The sequence below is a fragment of the Microcaecilia unicolor genome, chromosome 7, assembly GCF_901765095.1.
Source record: "Microcaecilia unicolor chromosome 7, aMicUni1.1, whole genome shotgun sequence".
Lineage (NCBI taxonomy): Eukaryota > Metazoa > Chordata > Amphibia > Gymnophiona > Siphonopidae > Microcaecilia > Microcaecilia unicolor.
The window spans coordinates 2,489,044-2,507,855 of record NC_044037.1 but is presented as its reverse complement, the minus strand read 5'-3'; the positions used below and the strand labels follow the sequence as shown (position 1 = coordinate 2,507,855).

Here is an 18,812-nt window from a genome sequence, read left to right as displayed (position 1 = left end):
GCTTATGATACTTATGATCTGTTCCCAGAGTATAGATATGTGCAGACTCTTATGGCTGTGTCTCTAACTTTGACCCGGCGGTTCAGCAGAGATTGGTGGATGCCACATGCCGGGGGGAGGGGGGATAACCTGTTTGGAGAGAAGGTGGAGGAGATTGCTGACCTCATAAAGAAGCACACTGATAACATTGATACTGTTTCCCGCCAGTCGCCTTCTACATCCTTTTCATCCATTAGGTTTTCAGGCAAGATGAAGCAAGCTCCCTACTATTCTGAGGCATAGGTACGCTCTTTCTTACCAGCGCGCAAAGCATAGCCGCTGTAACAGTGACCTTGTCTGACTAACTGTGGGGGGGGGGGGGGGGAGACTGACCTTTTCCCAAGAAAGATGGCCCCTTGTAACCTCCAAACAGTGGGGTTTCAAATTGTCCATCTTTGTTAAGCTCTACATTGGTGTCATCACCAAATTGCACTCCAAGAACATGTTCTTTCAGCTCTCTGCACAGGGAAGTACTCGCAGAGGAACTCTTTGCCCTTCTAAAGGCCCATGCTGTGGAGCTAATTCCACTAGGGGAGGAAGGGCAGGGATTCTATTCCAGGTACTGCCTTGTCCCAGAGAAAATGGGGGATGTGTCCCATCCTAGATCTTAAGAGCCCTGAACAAATGCCTAGTCAGTGAAACATTCAGGATGTTTTCCCTGGGCACCCTTCTCCCAATGATCCAGGAAAAAGACTGGCTATGTTATCTGGACTTAAAGGATGCCTATACTCACATCCCAATACTTCCAAGTTGCAAGAAGTATCTCGGATTTCAGGTAGGACCACATCACTTCCACTACCATGTGTTACCGTTTAGCCTCGCATCAGCTCCCAGGGTTTTCACCAAGTGTCTAACAGTAGACACAGGGTCACTACGCAGACTGGGAGTCTGTGATTCCCTACCTGGACAATTGGCTGGTGGAGCAAGTCAGAGGATAGTGCTCAGGAGACTTCATGTGGAGAACTATTTGGGTGCTAGCAAGCTACTGGGGTTCGTTTTAAACTACCTCAAGTTCCATCATCTCCTGGTTCAGCAATTGGAATTCATTGGAACCCAGCTAGAGACACAGCAGACGTGTGCCAAAGACGGACACACTAGTCGCACACGCCACTTGTTCGAGCCAGCCAGCTGGTCACAAGTTGGCAGATGTTGAGATTGGTAGGCCACATAGCCTCCAGGGTGCATGTCACACCCATGGCACAGCTTCACATGAGAACCGCCCAGTGAACTGTATCTTCCCTGTGGTGTTGGACCTCTGGAAACCTAGCGGATGTCATCCAAGTGACACTGGCATTGATTCAGTCCCTCCTCTGGTCATGGGACTTCCATTCCAAATTGCTCAGCTCCAGAAGGTGCTGACAGTGGATGCATCGCACCTGAGGTGGGGGATTATCTGGAACTTTGTAAGTCTAAGTGCTTTGAAAGTGAGCCTCAAAGGATCTATTACAGTTTCATTGGTTAGCAGATAAAGAACTATTCTAGAGTTTACCTTAGCATCAGTGTAGAGCAGAGCTGATAGTCTCAGGAAACCCCAATTTAGAGATTTAACTTTACATTTGCAGCAAAGCTTAGTTTCCATAGTGTAAAACCCTTTCCCCCCATCGTTTTAAAACTTGAACTTTCTGCCACAGCCTACGACATTGAGAGCCTCTAGAAAGCACAACAGGGCCTAGTTTGGTTTTCATTTATAGTCAGTTATTCTAATTAGGATAATGAGAGAAGTCCTCTTACAAAGTTTTAATTGCATTTCATTACTTTTTAAGAAGAAAACTCTAAATCAAACAGTATACCATATAAGCTAAAGACTTTTTATATTAGACTATCCTTAGTACCTTAGCAAGTTTTAAATTATTGAAAAACTTAATACTAAGAGTGGAGGAGTAACCTAGTGGTTAGAGCACCAGTTTTAACATCCATAAGTGGCCGGTTCAAATCCCACTGCTCCTTGTGATCTTGGGCAAGTTATTTAACCCTCCATTGCCTCAGGTACAAACTTAGATTGTGAGCCCTCTATGGACAGGGAAATAACCCAGTGTATCTGAATGTAACTCAAGTTACTACTGAAAAAGGCGTGAGCAAAATCTAAATAAATAAGATGAAGACAGCAGTCTAGCAGCAAGAGGGGTGCTATCCAGTCTTTTGCATTGAGTGTCACATGTGTGATTCTCAGAGTTGGTGAGAGGTTATATGTGTGTGCCTGATGCAGAGAGCTCCTAGCGTCCAGAGAACGGGTCCATTGAGGCTAGAGTAGCAGCCTTGGAGCTGCTGAGGGAGACAGAGAGGTACGTAGAGAAGACCTACAGGGAGGAGCCAGCTGTCTTGGTACATGTTGGTACCAATGGCATAGAAAAATGTGGGAAGGAGGTTCTGACTCCTCCCCAGCACTATCTATCTAAAATCTTATCTAGGTGACACGTGAGTTTGCATCAGGCAGGCAAGTGACCAGGTGATCTTCACACCCACCCAGCTGTCTACATGCCTAATGATCAAATCACCAACTACAACAACTGTCCTAACCCTTCCCTCCTGGCAGAAGCTCCTGTAGCCACATCCTCAGTTTGAGAGGATATTGCTTCCCCTGGTGGGCAGGTCTGGGCTACAGGATTATTTCCTACTTCACCAGGGTCATGGTCTCCTTCTAGGACCCCTCCCTGCTCCAAGGAAGGCAGCACAGGGGTTGCCAGACTGGAAGTGGGACTTCTCATGAATGTTCATTGTGGATATCCTGAAAACTTGATTGGCTGGGGTACCTCCAGGACTGGGATTGGGAGCCACTGCCATAAAAGCTTTCAGAGATTGGCTGTTCAAATTGTCTGAGTACAATCAGGTTGCAAATGTGTTACACTAACAAGTGGGGGGGGTACCGGATCATACCCTCTGTCAGGAAGCTGTAGGGATGTGGCAATGGGCTGTCCAGAACAGGTTGGTTCTCGGAGCCACATACTTGGCAGGCAGATCCGACAGACTGAGCAGGGTCATGCAACCGCATGAGTGGTCGCTCAGCACGAGTGACATTTTTCAAGAATGGGGCACCCCCTTGTTGAATCTCTTTGCCACTCCATTCAATCGCAAGGTCCCTCAGTACTGTTCTAGGGTTGGGGCACATGACAGACTAGTGTCAGATGCCTTACTTCTCCATTGGGGGAAAAGTCTTCTGTATGTGTATCCTCCCATACCTTTCATGGGGAAGACTTTGCTGAAACTCAAGCAAGACCACAGAACCACAATTCTGATCGCCCCCTACTGGCCAGGCAGATCTAGTTACATCTTCTTCCGCGTTATCCTCCGAAGAACCTTGGAGATCGGGAGTGTTTTCTGACATCATGCAGAATGAGGGTTCTCTTTTGCATCGCATCCTCCAGTCCTCTGGATGTTGAGAGATTAGAATTTCCTTACTTGCATCTTCCTGGGGGTGTTTCCAAGGTCTTGCTGGCTTCCACCGAGAGATGTTAGTTTCATATGGAGAAGGTTTGCTGTCTGGTGTGAGTGCATGGCCCTAGATCCTGTTTCTTTCCCCGCCCTACATAGACCCAACTTGAATAACTTCTGCGCCTCTCTTAAGTCTGGTCTTAAGACCAACTCTGTAAGTATTCACCTCAGTGCAGTTAGTGCACCGTGTAGAAGATAAACCCATCTGGCAGATAGCATTTCTTTCACTTATGCCCAGGTTAGGCTGATTCTTGAAGGTTATGTCAAGGCTCATATGGCTGCATCAGTCGCCCACTTGAGGTCAGCCTCTATAGAAAAAATTTGCAAGGCAGCAATGTGGTCTTCAGTCCACACTTCCACATCTCACTATTGCCTTGAGCAAGATACCCGACATGATGGTCAGTTTGGACAGACAGTTCTACAAAACTTGTTTGCGGTATAAAATCCAATTTCACTCTCCTAGGCCTGATTTGTTCTGTTCATGCTGCACTGTCACACAGGGTGTATATAGTTTGAGGTTAATTATTGTTTTAAACTCGTCATTGCGAGTTCCAGTTGACCTGTTTTCGGTGAACCTGGTAGCTAGGGATTCCCACATGTGAGAATATGGCTTGCTTGTCCTCAGAGAAAGCAAAGATACTTACCAGGTGTTCTCTGAGGACAGCAGGCCATCCACCTCCCCTTGGAGCAGTTTTTCAGTGCTTTGGTACTGTACTGCTAGTACCGCACTTGCGCAGCAGGAGTGAAGGCACTCGCCCATTCACGTTGGAGATGGTAGCTCACGCTCTTAAAAAGCATATTCACTCTTAAAGCACTCCACATCATGTGACATGAATGCACCCACATGTAAGAATGAATGGTCTGCTGTCCTCAGAGCATACCTGCTACAGGTAGAGGTGTGGTAGCCGTGTTAGTCCACTTTTAAAGGTAATCAATAGAAATAAAACATGGGAAAGAAAAGATACCTTTTTAATTGGAGATAACGTAATACATTTCTTGATTAGCTTTCGAAGGTTGCCCTTCTTCGTCAGATCGGAAATAAGCAAATGTTGGTAGATGACAGTATATATAAGTGAAACATCAAAGCATTCCAGTGACAGTCTAACAGGATGGGGGTGGATAAGTGAGAGACAGGAAGAGGGGCAGGGGGATATGCATGGAGACAGGAGGGTGACAAAGCAGTATAATTATGGTTTATAATGTGCTAGAAAACCCAGATATTTAAGTCCTGTCTGGGGGGGGTGTCAAAATATTTAATCATTCTGACTTCAAATCTTACGTTCCTGTATTGTTTTAAAGTTCCCTTTTAAGATTCTTACCATGAAGTCACTGGTACAGTGTTCTGGTTTTGTAAAATGCTGCCCCACAGGCGTGATACCTTTATTGGTACAGGCATTTTTCATATGGTGTCTATGTAAATTAAATCTCTTCTTTAGCATCTGACTGGTTTCTCCAATGTAGCAGCCTTCATTGCATTTTTTTTACACAATGATATGCATCACATTGGAAGATAAGCACGTGAAAGATTCCTTAATGTTGAATATTTTTCCTTTGTGAATGACCGTGGGGTCCTGTGAAATGTTTTGGCATAGTTTTATGATTTGGACTGAGGGGGAAGAAACTCTGAAACAATTTTACTTCTGTTTTATTCTGTTCCAAGCTGCACTCTCATTCAAATTGTATATAGTTTCATTTTAATCTGTGTAATGTCTTCACCATTGCGAGGCCCAGTTGACCAGTGTTTATTTTTAGTGAGCCTGTATGCTAGGGATTCCCACATGTGAGAATATGGCCTGCTTGTCCTTGGGGAAAATACCTTGATTTCTTAGCAAACTGGATTATTGTAATATCTATTTGGGATTGCCACAAAACCTGTTAAGAAAAGTGCAGACTGTTCAGAATGTGGCTGCTTGATTTATTTACTCAAAAAAATCAGATTGGATTGCGAAGAGGTTTGGTAGGTCCAGGGTGAGCCTGTCTACAGCTGGAGAATATACTAAGACAGACATAGGAGGGCACTATGGATTGAGGTGGGGTGGCAACCCATGTTCAAAAAGACTGGTTCTCCTAAACTCAGAGACATGTAGAATCTGCCCATGGGGCCATCACATAGAACCTGTGTTCCAGGAAAGCACCACCCTTGAACGAACAGTGACTGTCCCATGCATGATAGTTACCCATAAGAAAGGACAGTGCTTGATTCTCAGACTATATTTTTGTGTTGCCAGGGAAGTAAATATCTGCAGGAGAAATTTCTGCGGACCACAGCCACCCTATACGTGGGGAACCTTTCCTTCTTCACCACTGAGGAGCAGATCCATGAGCTATTTTCAAAGTGTGGAGGTGTGAAGAAAATAATCATGGGATTGGACAAGATCAAGAAGACTCCCTGTGGCTTCTGCTTTGTAGAGTATCCTGTGTTCACGCACATACATATTCTCCATATTTATATCCTTTTAGCTGAGAAGTGCGCAGTCCTGGTTTTTGAAGGTGACAAACTGATCTGATTTTTAGGATATCAATGAATATTCATTAAGCATGGTTTGAGAATTGTTCGTTTTCATACCATGATCACTTGTTTACAGCCTTCAAAGACCAGAGTTTTGCATTTTTTTTATAATTGGGGACTAGTACTGATTATACTAGTGCAGTGCTGTTTGTAAAGAAGAGCTGAAGCATGATCTCCTTATGTTCATAAACTTCAGAATGAACTAGATGGCTGTACATTTTATTTTTGTATTTATTAGGATTTATTAACCGCCTTTTATGAAGAGATTCACCCAAGTCGGTGTACAGCAGGTTTAGGTAACATAACATAAAGCTTACAATTTTGTTAACAGCATAGCAATAGGAAAATGACCAAATATAGCCTAGTAATAGTACTACCATGAAACATCAGAAATATAAACCATTAATTGCATTATCATATAACAAATACCAGCAGAATATAAATGATACCTTGATGAACAGCATGGAAGAACATTCATATAGTATAGATACTTATGATTTCTGCAGAACAAATGCTATTCATACAGTACAATGAAACATCTCAACAGCCGACGGGGCAAGTGCTGTTTGAAATATATAGAGAGGGTACGATGGGTAGAACAAAGTCATTGGGATAAACTAAGGGCAAATTATACAGTTGAATCATATACAAAGAATTGGTGTAAATTATAGGGAGTAGAACAAACCAATCCAGGTATGTTTTGATGATCACTTTGGACCTAGTTCAGTTTCCTTTTTCTTTTTTTTGTTCCATCAGTTTTTGTTAGAATTTTATCAGTTTTCTTTCTTATAAATTGAAGCTTGAAGATTATGGGGTCTGTAAAATTGCATTGAATACATTTGATACACCTGTTTAGGCCAGGTAATGATTTCATTTACTAATACCCACCCACCCACCCACCCACACACTGACTATCTGGAGCTAGTCCACCAAGCATATTTTAAGTGGGCAGAAGCCTACCCTATCCTCCTACACCCAGTTGACTATGTACTCTTAACCTTTTTTTCTGAACAGTATGTAGTGCCTGCTGATAGTAATCTCGCTGTCTTCCCATTCCCTTCTGCTCCAGCACCTTAACTGTACAGGGCCAGTAGGTTTCATAGGACCAAGGTACCACTTGTTTCCAGTTTTAGACAGAAACCAGCAGTGAAGCAATAAGCATTACGTCACAGATCCTTGCTGGCAAAAGTCCAATTAGAGGTGTGGGTTAGAAGGCAAGATGGTGCTAATGGAAGGGTAAGAGATGTTGTTCTCTCTGTGTGCCTGGCATTGTGTTTACTCTGGCTATCCTCTCTCTGTAGACTTACTGGTCTGCCTCCAAATTGCAGACCAGGAGCTCATTCTTACAGCTCCCAGTACAAGCAGGTACTTGCAGAGGAACTCCCTGCCCTTCTAAAGGCCAGTGGGATTCTATTCCAGGTACTTCCTTGTGCAAAGAAAACGGTGGGGGGGGGGGGATGCATCCCATCCTAGACCTAAGGGGCCTGAACAAATAATCTGGTTTGAGAAAAGTTCAGGATGGTTTCCCTGGGCACCCTTCTTCCCATGGTTCAAGAGAATGATTGGCTATGCTCTCTGGACTTAAAGGATGCTTACAAACACATCTCGATACTTCCAGCTCACAGGAGGTATCTTTGATTTTGGCTGGGAGCACAGCACTTTCAGTAACATGTACTGCCCTTTGTGAACACCCTGGGTGCAGACGCTAGACCAAAGTGCCTGGCTTTAGTCGCAGCATCGCTACGCAGACTGGGAGTGCATGTGTTCCCTTATCTTGACGATTGGCTGGTGAAGAGCACCTCGGAGGCGGGCGCTTTACAGTCCATGCGAATGACTATTCAGGTGCTAGAACTACTGGGGTTCGTGATCATTTATTCCAAGTCCCATCTCACCCCAGTTCAAAAATTGGAATTCATTGGAGCACTGTTGAACCCAGACAGCTCGTGCTTATCTCCATGAGGAGAGGGCAGACAACCTCCTGTCCCTAGTGTTCTTGGTTCAAGCGTCTCAACAGATCATGGCTCAGCAGATGTTGAGACTTCTGGGGCACATGGCCTCCACAGTTCATGTGACTCCCATGGCACGCCTACACATGAGATCAGCTCAATGGACCCTAGCTTCCCAGTGGTATCAAGCTATGGTTAGTTTAGAAGATGTGATCCAACTGTCCACTGACTTTCGAAATTCCTTGCAGTGGTGGACAATTTGATCCAATTTGATCTTGGGATGTCCTTTCCAAATTCCTCAGCCACGAAAAGTGCTGACAACGGATGCATCTCTCCTGGGGTGGGGAGCTCATGTAGATGGACTTCACACTCAAGGAGCTAGGTCCTTTCAGGAAAAAGGTCTTCAGATCAATCTGGAATTGCGAGTGATCTGGAATGCTCTAAAAGCTTTCAGAGACTGGCTGTTCAACCAAGTCATTGATTCAGACAGACAATCAGGTTGCCATGTATTATACCAACAAGCAGGGGGGCACCGGATCTCGCCCTCTGTGTCAGGAAGCCGTCCAGATGTGGCTTTGGGCACACCGTTTCGGCATGTTTCTCCAAGCCACTTATCTGGCAGGCGTAAACAGTCTGGCCGACAGACTGGGCAGGGTAATGCAACCTCACGAGTGGTCGCTGAACTCGTCCGCAAGATCTTCCGAGCGTGGGGCACCCCCGCGGTGGATCGTTTTGCCACTCAGATCAATCACAAGGTCCCTCGGTTCTGTTCTAGGCTTCAGGCCCACAACAGACTAGTGTCAGATGCCTTTCTCCTGCATTTGGGAACAGACCTTCTGTGTGCGTATCCTCCCATACCTCTAATAAGGGAAGAGTTTTGCTGAAACTCTAAGACTGTGGAACCATGATTCTGATAACTCCCTTCTGGCCGCGTCAGATTTGGTTCCCTCTTCTGGAGTTGTTCTCCGAGGAACCATGGAGATTGAAATGTTTTCCAACCCTCATCACTCAGAATGAGGGGTCGCTTCTACATCCCAACCTCCAATCTCGCTCTCACGGCCTGGATGTTGAAAGCTTAGAATTCGACTCTTGGGTCTTTCAGAGGGTGTCTCTCGAGACTGACTTGCTTCCAGAAAAAATTCCACCAAGAGGTGTTACTCTTTCAAATGGAGGTTTGCCGTCTGGGGTGACAGCAAGGCCCTAGATCCTCTTTCTTGTCCTACACAGACCCTGCTTGAATACCTTCTACACTTAGAGTCTGGTCTCAAGACCAACTCTGTAAGAGTTCACCTTAGTGTGATTAGTGCTTATCGCCGTGTAGAAGGTAAGCCTATCTCTGGACAGCCTTTAGTTGTTCGCTTCATGAGAGTTTTGCTTTTGTCAAAGCCCCCTTTCAAACCTCCTCCAGTGACATGGAATCTCAACGTCGTTCTCAACCAACTGATGAAAGCTCCTTTTGAGTCACTGAATACTTGACCTGGAAGGTCATTTTCTTGGTGGCTGTTACTTCAGCTCGTAGAGTCAGTGAGCTTCAGGTCTTGGTGGTGTATGCACCGTATATCAAGTTCCAGTAGTCCTCTGCATGCACCCTAAGTTCCTGTTTAAGGTGGTGTCAGAGTTCCATCTGAATCAGTCAGTTGTCTTGCCAACATTCTTTCCCTGACCTGATACCCGTCCTGGCGAAAGCAGTTTACATACCTTGGACTGCAAGAGAGCATTGCCTTTTACGTGGAGCGGACACAGCCCTTCAGACAATCCACCCAGTTGTTTGCTTCTTTTGATCCCAACAGGAGGGGAGTGTCAGTTTTTCAAGGCAGAAACTAGGTTCGTGAGCCCTTGGGCCACTGCTGTGGAGCAGCAGTGGCAGGCAAAACCACCCCACACCAGAGACGAGGCAGAACTCTGACAGGGACAGCTAGACTTCACCTTCACTTGACCGCCGCCCCTCAGGAGTTGAGCCCCTGGGTGCAGGCGGGTGGCAGGACTTACCAGACAGGGCAGGAACTGAATACCAACTAGGCTGAACAGAGACTGAGGGTCAGAGGGGAAGGAATATACATGGGCAGCAAGGCAGGAAACTGGGCTGGGACTCACAGACAGACAACACTACACAAAGCAGGAATTGGACAAGCTAAAGGACAGGAACTGAAAGCTGCCAAGCAGCCACTGAAACAGGGTACAAATACTGACAGACAAGAGACAGGACTGAAAGATGCAGAGCAGCCACTAAGCCAGAACACAGAAAAGAGGACTGAAAGCTGCCACGCAGCCACTAAGAAACAGACACAGACAAACAAACTAGACTAGGAAAAAGCAATAAAACTAAGCTAAACTACACACAGACTAACAAGAACTGGACAAGAAACTCAAACAAGAAACCAGACTAGGCAGAAGTACAACAAAGCACCAACAAACCAGGGACCTTAGACGATGCAAAGGCAAACACAGAAGTTTCTAGGTGATTAATAAAGCCCCTCAGCTGCTGACGTTCAGTTGCAGGAATCACAAGGCAGCTACGGGTGCTGTTCACGCACAAACAAGAGAAGCAAGTCTGGCAGCCCGGAAGATCCTGACTGGGCTAAAGTCTGGAACGGGTGGCAGTTCATAGCAGCCACCGGTTCTGGCCACCAGAGGGCGAGGTGAGCACAGACAAGGAAACATTCATGTACGTGACGGGGAGTCTCCATCGGAAAACGCACAATCTCCAATTGGCTAGCAGATTGCATTTCCTTCACTTATCCCAAGCTGGGCTGACTCTAGAGGGCCATGTCAAGGCTCATAATGTTAGCCATGGCTGTGTCAGTGGCCCACTTAAAATCGGCCTCCATTGAAGAGATTTGCAAGGCTGCAACGTGGTCATCAGTCCACACATTCACATCTTATTACTGCCTTCAGCAGGATACCCGACGTGACAGTCTGTTTGGGCAGTTGGTGCTGCAGAATCTGGGGTTTGGAATCCAACTCCACCCCCCTAGACCCATTTTTGTTCTGTTCCAGGCTGCACGCTGTTAGTTGATTTTGGGTTCAGGTCAATCTTTGTTCTGTCCTCACTGTTGCGAGGCCCAATTGACCAATGTTCATTGTTTTGAGTGAGCCTGGTTGCTAGGGATACCCCACATTTGAGAAGAAAGCGAAGATACTTACCTGTAGTAGGTATTCTCTGAGGACAGCAGGCTGATTGTTCTCACAAACCCACCCTCCTCCCCTTTGAAGTTGTTGTTTTTGTTTCTTGTTTATATGCTTTTTTTATTAAACTAAAGAGGCACGCTCGTGCTGCAGGGGGGATGTAATTTGCATGCGCGGTTTGCGCTGCCCGCGTGACGGAACTTTCCCGAAAGACTTTATTTTGCTTGCAAAATGTGTTTGCAGATTCCTGGGCCACCACGGACGACGACCCACATGTGAGAACAATCAGCCTGCTGTCCTCGGGGGAAAATACCTGCTACAGGTAAGTATCTTCGCTGTATGTGAAGCGCATGTCACTCCTTGTGTGAGTGAGACTAACAATTTAGTTCTTCCAATAAAGGCCTGGTTGAAGAGCCAAGCTTTCACCTTCTTCCTGAATTAGAGATAGTCTTGTGTTAAGCAGAGCCTTTCGGGCAGTGCATTCCAGAGTGTGGGGGCTACTCTGGAGTAGGCTCGTTTGCGGGTATCACTTCATGTAATGTCTTTTGGAGACGCTGTGATTAGGGATACTCTTTGGTGAGGCAAGACTCCTTGGCTGAACCCATGCCGACACAAGGTAAGAATTGATATGAAAGTTCATTTCCTATTAATACGTGTAAAACCAGACGTAATAAAATGTAAAGACAGTTCAAACCCAGCCACCATAGGAGAATTTTAATGTATTTTTTTTGTAATGCATTTATTTTTATTTGGCTTCAGTTATTTATTTATTCAGTTGGCTGAATTTGGTGTGCTATTTGAGGGCAAAACAAAAAATCAATTCAAATATAAATATTAAGTACAATTCTTACCACATGTCAGTGCTGTTCAGTAAATGGGTCCTAAAGTTGTTTTGAAGTACAGATAAGGAATATTACTTTGGGAATCCTTCTCGACTGCCATTTGACTCATTGATTCTGTGCTAACATGAAAAGCAAAATTTGAAGTTGGGGGTTTGTCAGAATAGAGGCCTTCAGCCAGAGGTTATAAAGATGTTTGAGTTAATACTGTTTATAGAACAGTTTTGTTTTTTTCCTTCCTGTCCTCTGGGCAGCTAGATTTTCCCAGTGTCCTTTGGTTTTCCTTATATTTCATTACAGATATTATACAAGAAATGAGGCAGAGAATGCCATGAGGTTCCTCAATGGCACACGTTTGGATGACCGGATAATCCGTACAGACTGGGATGCTGGATTTAAGGAAGGTCGACAGTTTGGTAGAGGAAAAACTGGTGGACAGGTAAGAATCTTTGTGATACTTCAGGATCCCCCCTCACATTATAAATGCTTGACATCTAAATACTTTTAAAAAATTTTAAACTTAACTTTGACTTTTTTCTTCAATAAAACAATAACAATGTTATAACAGAATGTTCAGCAGGTGCACGTTGATTCTCCAGTGCTCCCACTTCTCACTGATCTAGAAGTACAGAACATCTCCCTCCCCCCCCCCCCCCCCTCGCCACTGCAGTCCATAGCAACCAAGAATATTCCTCCTCGTATCTCTGCAGCCTTCAAACCAGTTATAATATGGTGCAAGTGATGCATTTCTTCCATTCTATATTTCTTAGAGTTGCTATGGCCATCAGATGTCTCATTGTCGCCTTTAGCTCTTTCCACAATGCCTCGAATACTCCAAGTGCTGTTCCACTTGCTTACTGTAGTGGGGTCATCAAGGCAATCGTTAGGTCTCCAATAAAGTTGACTTGGGATTTATGCCCCTTTATCAACTCAGTCCACACTTGGACCAAGTAATAGTTTGTCTTAGAAAACTCCACTTTTGCAGCAGCTTTGTCTAAGAAAATAAGATATGTACATATTTGCAAATTGAATATTAGGTAAGGTCACGTTCAGTCGGGTGTGTCCACCTCCACCCATCCACTAGATTCAGTAAATGGCACCCAAATTTGGGTGCTGAAAAGAATCCGCATAGAATGCTGTTCTATAAACGGCAATCTGAGTTGTGCACTGTTTCTGCACCAAACTTTGGGTGTGAGGATTTACAGCAACTGAAACCCAGTGTAAATCCTGGCATGTAAATTAGGCATGGATTCCATAATATTGCACGCATCTTTAGTAAACACCCCTGACCTGCATGTGTGGTTTTCTTATACAAAACAGATAGACCCTTGTATCTCCTCGAAACAGCAACTTTCTTTTGAAGGGCAAATTGAGCCCCCAGTTCTTTATATGGAAGAATTGTAGCTAGAGACACTATGTCCCATCTCAATTCATACCCTCCACTCCCTGCTCACTCTATCATACCATCAGTCTTTCTTCCTCTTATTCTGTCCCTCCACATCCATTCTCCCCATCAGTCACTGCCCCTCTCGTTCAACCCAAACATATGGCCGGCAGTTGATAAACAAGGTGAACTCTTATTCAGCTCAGCTGGGCAGCAGCTTCCTGTTTCCCAGCACAGGTTGATTGTCAGTTGCCACTCTCCACTCTCTGCCAGCAGAGCCCCGCTAAGCACTGTTGCACAGTTTATTTCAATTTTTTTCTATACCACCCATACTGACACACAGAACTGGGCGGTGTACAATCCTAATATTCAAAGAGGAAACGGAAAAGGAATTACTATATCATAAAGAAAAGAAAAATAGCCACACAAGAGGACAGAACCAATCATTATTATAACAAAAGACATTAGTAAATAGCACATCTTAATATTTAGGAAATATGCCTGTGAGAGACTGGCATCAAACTTCAGGGGCTAAAAGGCCAAATGCCTGCTCAAATAGCCACGTTATCGGAGGCATTAACTTAGGAACACAGTTCAAAGGATCCAACCTAGTGAAATGCTTTCCAGGATCCTCGGCTACCTGAAGTACCAACCATATACTGAATGTGATCCGACAAGAGTAAGGATTTTAAAACTGATATTGTAATCTACTTGGGGACAAATGACCTGGCTAGTAATAGCAAGTTTAGAGCACATAGAGCATTCTGGAAGCTTGGGAAGGGACTTGAGTCTTTGGTTCAGACTGCATCTTTTTCTGAAGTTATTCCTACATATGGGAAGAGAGAGGAAAGACTACGTAAAACGGAGAAGTTCAATAAGTGGCTTGAAGCTTGGTGTAAAGAAGAAAGTTGAGATACATAGGAGGATGGGGTGGTATGTGGAAAAATAACAGGCTGTACAGTAATGATGGGCTGCATCTTTCTGTGACAGGAAAAATTAAACGGGGACAAATTCAAACAGTATGTTTCTAGATATTTACACTAGAGGGTTGGGGTGACAAAAGGAAACAAAGGAATTCAGAATTTCGCCCCAGAAAAAAAACAAGGCAAAGGGAAAGGTCATGTAAATAAATAAAACCGGCCATACTTGCTCACCACATGGAAAGCAATGAGCACACATGCTCATAGTCTAAGTAAAAAGGTTCAAGATTTGCAAGCATTGTTAGAGAAAAATTTGGATATTGTTTGTTACTGACACATGGTTCAATGAGTCCCGTGAATGGGATGTGACTATACCGGGCTATAATCCTTTTTAGGAAGGAGAGGGAGGGCTAAAGAACTGGAGGAGTAGTGCTGTATGTGATAAATATCAGAGCGGCTGAAATGCAGGGAACCTGGGGAAAGAAAAACTATATGGATTGTCCTGGAAAAAAGATGGAGCTTATACAGTGGGGGAAATAAGTATTTGATCCCTTGCTGATTTTGTAAGTTTGCCCACTGACAAAGACATGAGCAGCCCATAATTGAAGGGTAGGTTATTGGTAACAGTGAGAGATAGCACATCACAAATTAAATCCGGAAAATCACATTGTGGAAAGTATATGAATTTATTTGCATTCTGCAGAGGGAAATAAGTATTTGATCCCCCACCAACCAGTAAGAGATCTGGCCCCTACAGACCAGGTAGATGCTCCAAATCAACTCGTTACCTGCATGACAGACAGCTGTCGGCAATGGTCACTTGTATGAAAGACACCTGTCCACAGACTCAGTGAATCAGTCAGACTCTAACCTCTACAAAATGGCCAAGAGCAAGGAGCTGTCTAAGGATGTCAGGGACAAGATCATACACCTGCACAAGGCTGGAATGGGCTACAAAACCATCAGTAAGACGCTGGGCGAGAAGGAGACAACTGTTGGTGCCATAGTAAGAAAATGGAAGAAGTACAAAATGACTGTCAATCGACAAAGATCTGGGGCTCCACGCAAAATCTCACCTCGTGGGGTATCCTTGATCATGAGGAAGGTTAGAAATCAGCCTACAACTACAAGGGGGGAACTTGTCAATGATCTCAAGGCAGCTGGGACCACTGTCACCACGAAAACCATTGGTAACACATTACGACATAACGGATTGCAATCCTGCAGTGCCCGCAAGGTCCCCCTGCTCCGGAAGGCACATGTGACGGCCCGTCTGAAGTTTGCCAGTGAACACCTGGATGATGCCGAGAGTGATTGGGAGAAGGTGCTGTGGTCAGATGAGACAAAAATTGAGCTCTTTGGCATGAACTCAACTCGCCGTGTTTGGAGGAAGAGAAATGCTGCCTATGACCCAAAGAACACCGTCCCCACTGTCAAGCATGGAGGTGGAAATGTTATGTTTTGGGGGTGTTTCTCTGCTAAGGGCACAGGACTACTTCACCGCATCAATGGGAGAATGGATGGGGCCATGTACCGTACAATTCTGAGTGACAACCTCCTTCCCTCCGCCAGGGCCTTAAAAATGGGTCGTGGCTGGGTCTTCCAGCACGACAATGACCCAAAACATACAGCCAAGGCAACAAAGGAGTGGCTCAGGAAGAAGCACATTAGGGTCATGGAGTGGCCTAGCCAGTCACCAGACCTTAATCCCATTGAAAACTTATGGAGGGAGCTGAAGCTGCGAGTTGCCAAGCGACAGCCCAGAACTCTTAATGATTTAGAGATGATCTGCAAAGAGGAGTGGACCAAAATTCCTCCTGACATGTGTGCAAACCTCATCATCAACTACAGAAGACGTCTGACCGCTGTGCTTGCCAACAAGGGTTTTGCCACCAAGTATTAGGTCTTGTTTGCCAGAGGGATCAAATACTTATTTCCCTCTGCAGAATGCAAATAAATTCATATACTTTCCACAATGTGATTTTCCGGATTTAATTTGTGATGTGCTATCTCTCACTGTTACCAATAACCTACCCTTCAATTATGGGCTGCTCTTGTCTTTGTCAGTGGGCAAACTTACAAAATCAGCAAGGGATCAAATACTTATTTCCCCCACTGTATCTACACCGGTGTTACCTGCAGACCTCCAGCACAGATGGAGAAGCTGGACAAGGATTTGATAGATATCCATAAGCTTGGTATGAAAGGGGAGGTGCTACTGCTTGGAGATTTCAACCTGCCTGATGTGGATTAGAACATCCTGTTGGCATAATCAGAGAGAAGTAGAGAATTCGTGGATGGCTGTCAAAGTTCCTTGCTCAGACAAATGGTAACCGAACCCATGAGGGAAGAGTTGAGACTAGATTTAGAGCTCACAAATGGAGGAAGTGTTTCCAATGTCCAAGTGGGTGCCCACCTAGGCAATAGTGATCATCACACGATATGGTTTGATATAACAGCAAAAGAGGAGTGCAGTCAAATTATTGGATTTCAGATGGACTGGTTTAGGTAAAATTGGGGAATACACGAAGAAGGAACTGGCAGGCCGGCATAGGGGAAGTGGAAGCACAATGGTCCAAACTGAAAGCTGCTTTAAATAAGGCAATCTTTACACAAGGAAAGAGGAAGCCTATATGGTTCTCTAAAGAAGTGGCTGAAAAAAATAAGGGCAAAAGAAGCTTTGTTCCAGAAGTACAAAAGAACGCAACAAGAGGATCACGGAAAAGATTACTGGATTAAATTCAAAAAAGCGAAGAGGAAAATACAGCAAGCGAAAGTGCAGACAGAGGAAAAAAATGGCTAAAAACGTAAAAAGAGGTGACAAGACCATTGGGTAAAGGAGAAAAGATAGGAATGGAGTTGTAAACTAGAATGATGCTGAGTGGCTATGTGGAGAGTGATGAGGATAAATTGAATGTGCTAAACAAATACTTCTCTTCGCTGTTCATGGAAGAAAATCCTGGAGAAGGACGTGGTCATCTGCCGAGGGTGTATCTGGGAATGGAATGGATATTGCACCGCTCACGGAAGAAAGCATTTATAAACAGCTTGACAATCTGAAAGTGAACAAATCTATGGGGCTGAATGGAATACATCTTGGGATACTGAGGGAGCTCGGAGAAGTGCTGACAGGACCTCTTAAGGATTTATTTAATAGATCTTTAGAGACGGGAAAGGTTCCATGGGATTGGAGATGAGCAGATGTGGTCCCTCTACACAAAAGCAGAGACAGGGAAGAAGTGGGAAGCTACAGGCCAGTAAGCCTCATGTTGGTAAGAAAAATAATAGTCGCATGAAGGAAAATATAGTTAACTTTTTCTAGAAGCCAATGGGTTACAGGATTCAAGGCAACATGGCTTTACCAATGGAAAATCCTACCAAACGAATCTGACTTGGGTGACCAAAGAACTGGATAAAAGACATGCGCTAGACGTAATCTACTTGGATTTCAGCAAAGCCTTTGATAGGTCTTTCACAGAAAGCTCATGAATAAGCCGAGAAGGCTGAACTTGGGACCCAAAGTGGTAAACTGGTTGACAGGTGGCAGAGGGTGCTGGTTAATAGAATCCGCTCTGAAGAAAGAAAGGTGAGCAGTGGAGTGCTTCTGGTCTGTGCTGGGGCCGATTCTCTCCGATTTGAGAGAGTCATTGCTGAAGGGTTAGAAGAAAGTTTGCCTTTTTGCGGATGACACGAAGGTAGCCAATAGAGTGGATACCATGAAGGGAGTAGAAACCATGAGACGAGATCTCCAAAAATTAGAAGAATGGTCAAAGGTCTGGAAGGTAAAAGTAGGCTATAAAACTAGGGTGCATGGGCAAGCGTTTTTTTGGTTGAAAAGTCTTGAGTAGGAGCGATGTTCCACACCAATTTGAGATTGTATAATTAAAAGGAAAGTAAGAATTAGAACAATAGAGATTAAATTAAGGTGCAAATTAGAAAAACAGAAGCGATAGTGATACAGTAACATGTATTTATGTTTTAGATAAAAATAGTTCTGAGGACGAGAAAGACGAGTGAAACACAACTTGTGTTGAGAACTAAGTAGGAGTGAAGATATGGAGAAATGAAGCAATAGCTGAGCAGAATTCAGCTACACGAAAAAAGGTCACGAACTAGTTACTCCAGAGCAATAACCACATCATAACTAATGTAAAAGACCAGCCCCAAGATAGGTGCATTAATTATTACGTTGAAGTAAACTGTACGGAATGTTGAATGCAAATGTATAAGAACAAGATATAGAGACTTAAGTAAACAAGGAGGAAGGGAGGGCCATGGTGCGATGATGTGGGTTACAACATATTACTAAGAGAAACTTGACCGGAGTAATATGTGACAACTGAGCACTGTTATTAATATTTAAAATAACTTAAATAGACACTGTAGAAAATTCACAGCAAAATAAAAAGTAAAAAATAAGGAACAGCGGTTTCTTTATAATAAGTACAAAAGGTAAAATTTAATGCCAAGGAGTTGGAGAGTGATGCACTTGGGGTGCAGAAATCCAAGAGATGTACCAGATAATAGGGGAGAAATTGGTAAGCTCACCTCAGGATGGTGACTGAGGATCTCTAGGTGAGGAAACAATGGGACGAGGCGGTGGCTGCGGCCAGAAGGATG

The 18,812-nt window shown here is 44.4% G+C and overlaps 1 protein-coding gene across 1 annotated transcript in view; it reads left to right on the top strand.

Moving 5' to 3' along the window:
* Positions 1 to 18,812, top strand: part of LOC115474072 (nuclear cap-binding protein subunit 2-like) — a 30,285-nt gene that overhangs the window by 8,304 nt on the left and 3,169 nt on the right. Inside the window, exons 2-3 of the mRNA XM_030209385.1 lie at positions 5,697 to 5,878; positions 12,189 to 12,327. Coding sequence (XP_030065245.1) covers positions 5,697 to 5,878; positions 12,189 to 12,327 — 321 coding nt within the window. The remainder of the gene's footprint in view (positions 1 to 5,696; positions 5,879 to 12,188; positions 12,328 to 18,812) is intronic.